Here is a 2,851-nt window from a genome sequence, read left to right on the forward strand (position 1 = left end):
TATAGTCCATGCTAAACGGTTGCCGGATCTTCTTCATCAATGCTGAATATTCCGCCTTAATTGCTCGGTTTAATGCGTATTATTGCTCCTTAATTGTTGTCTTTTATTACCAAATCTTCTCCATTAATGCTATAATTATCATCCGAATCTTATCAATAATATAGTCATCAGGTCAAATATCGTCCTGATATTTTGACCGTTGTCCTCTCCTTGGCCGACGCCTGTCTTCTTATATCCTAGTAGCTTCACGTCATGATACCCTGATGGTCAGGTCGGGGTAAAATGGCATCCTGAGGCATCTGCGAATTTCTAGGCCTAATAGTTATTATGGAGTTCGTTTCACTTTTGGTTCAATTCGGATTGAGTCAGGTTTCGGGTACTATTTAATTTACTCATATTAGGTGTTTAATCGGTTATCAGTTCAGATATTTTCGATTGTTTTTTGCGTTCGGTTTTATTTTGCCAGTTCTAGCTGTGCCTCAAAGTTTAAAAATGTACGTATTTTTTGCTGCTAATTATGTATTTATTCTTTTATATTACCGTGGGGGTTCCCACACCCATTATAAGACTATTGATTTAAGAGTTAAGAACATTAACACCTAAGAGGGGGAGGAGGTAAATTAAGTCTACTTTTAAAAATCCTCCTTAACTTGGTTATTTGATAACACAAGTAAGAACTATTAAGTACAAGACTTGAAAATTTTAATTGAATTTAAGTTCGCAAGAAACTAAAAGCATGTCTGAGTCGCATTATGAGAGACTGTGAGATAGACAAGGCGGCAAGATAAGTAAGAAACGAATAAGGTAGTGAAACGTAAGAATAAGCGAACAAATAAGATGATGATTAAAAAATTAATTCAGCCTCTACTCTGAGGCCTACGCCCAACCGTTGTTTTATTGTTTGTTTAGAATTTACTCAAACTTACTGAACCCCTTACAATGAAATTAACTCGCCAACCAACCCCGGTTGCACTTGCTTAAAGCTACTCCGCTTTAAGACTTTTACTCTTGATTACAACTACTCTGCTTCAAGAATTGTCGTTCTTTTCTTAACTATTACGAGATTGTCATATCACACTTATTCATTTAAGAAATTATGATACAAAGATTAATCTAATAGTGAGATATAAGAACATAAGATAATGTAACAGTGAAACTGACTGTGTACTGATCACTAGGAGACTTTTACTTAAAAACAACTTTGCAAGAAAACCAGAAAACAAAGGTTTTAACTTTGAAAATATTTTGCAAAGAATTAAGTTTAAATGCTCATAGATAAGCTCATGGCCAAGATTAGAGATTTGGGGACAAGGAAACTTTCCTATGCAGGAAGGTTGGTCCTTATTAAAGCAGTGCTCAAAACGTTCCACAACTACTGGGCTTCTATGTTCATACTACCTAGTGGTGTCATTGCCAGAATAGAGAGGATATGCAGGAATTTCCTATGGGATGGAGGAGTGGACCAAATGAGAAATCCACTGGTCTCTTGGGATAAGGTCTGCAAACCTACCAAGGAGGGGGGACTAGGCCTGAAAGACGACAATATATGGAACAAGGCAGCAATTGGTAAACTTGTATGGTGGATAACATCTAAGTCTGACCATCTTTGGGTCAAATGGGCGTCAACAATCTACATAAAAGACGAGAATTGGAAAAACTACCTTCCACCAGCAGACTCTAGCTGGTACTGGAGAAAGGTTTGCCAAGTCAGAGATCTCTTGAAAGATGCTTACCAGCAAAATGAGTGGCCAGTCCAACATGGTCGTGGTTATACCATAGCCAAGGGTTATGAGTGGCTCAGAAACAAAGGAATACCAGTACAATGGGACAAATTCATTTGGCATAAATGGACGGTACCTAAGCATGCTTTTCTAGTGTGGATGTATCAGCACGGAAGCCTCAACACAAATGCTAAACTTAAAAGATTGGGGGTTGTGGAGGATGATACCTGTCTCATCTGTGGAAATGCAGTAGAGAACTTGGATCATCTTTTCCTTAATTGTGAGTATAGCAAAAGGGTCCTCCAACAAATTGAGATCTGGTTATGTCACACTCTTCCAGTTCAGAATCTTATGGATTGGAGAGGAAGGTTACAAGGCTCGAGATTGAAGAAAGGGGTGATGAATGCAATCTTGAATGCTGCATTATACCACATATGGCGTCAGAGAAACCTCAGCAAATTTGAATCTAAGCTGCTAAGACCGTAGAAACTGGCACATACCATTTTGATGGAACTGCGGTTGCGGGTAAAGGGTGTTGCTAGGAATGCCATTGATGATTGTGATCGAAGATGGTTAGGTGGAATACAGATTGCGATTTAGGGTTTTATTAAAAAGGGGAAGAACAGTATACTGGGGAAGAAGATGTAGTAAGGGGATGATCGGGTTTTGTTGGATAAGATTTTCCATTTTCTTTTGTTGTTGCTTCTTATTTGGTTTGGGCCGTTTTGTGTAGGCCGAGTGAGATTTGTGGGTTGCTTGTGTAACCTGATACTTTGTAATGCCTTCTTTTTCTTTAATTCTATATACTTACATTTTACCAAAAAAAAAGGAAGTTTAAATGCTCAAAAAGTCTGAAATTGTAAATGAGGGAAAGAGCTTCTTATATAGACAAGAAACACCAAACCCTAAGAGTAGAGAAATTATTATGAAAATGCTAAGCTTTGGAAATAATGAAAACTTTTATTATTTTAAAATGATTTTGAAGAAGAGTGGCTGATCAAATCTACACAAACCTCACTGAAGAGATTGCAGCAACTTTAGCAAGATTTGGTGATAAAGCAAAAGACAATGTGCCACAATTTAAGGAAGACAAGATTCCTCTTTTAAGGAAAAAGCATGTGTTAAATTTG

The 2,851-nt window shown here is 37.5% G+C and overlaps 1 protein-coding gene across 1 annotated transcript; it reads left to right on the top strand.

The window, feature by feature from the left end:
* Positions 1–1,283: 1,283 nt before the first annotated feature.
* Positions 1,284–2,207, top strand: LOC141601971 (uncharacterized). Its single transcript, XM_074422279.1, has one exon. The coding sequence runs from the start codon at positions 1,284–1,286 to the stop codon at positions 2,205–2,207; it is 924 nt and encodes a 307-aa protein (XP_074278380.1).
* The last annotated feature ends 644 nt before the right edge of the window (positions 2,208–2,851 follow it).

This window comes from Silene latifolia, chromosome 9 (genome assembly GCF_048544455.1).
Source record: "Silene latifolia isolate original U9 population chromosome 9, ASM4854445v1, whole genome shotgun sequence".
Classification (NCBI taxonomy): domain Eukaryota; kingdom Viridiplantae; phylum Streptophyta; class Magnoliopsida; order Caryophyllales; family Caryophyllaceae; genus Silene; species Silene latifolia.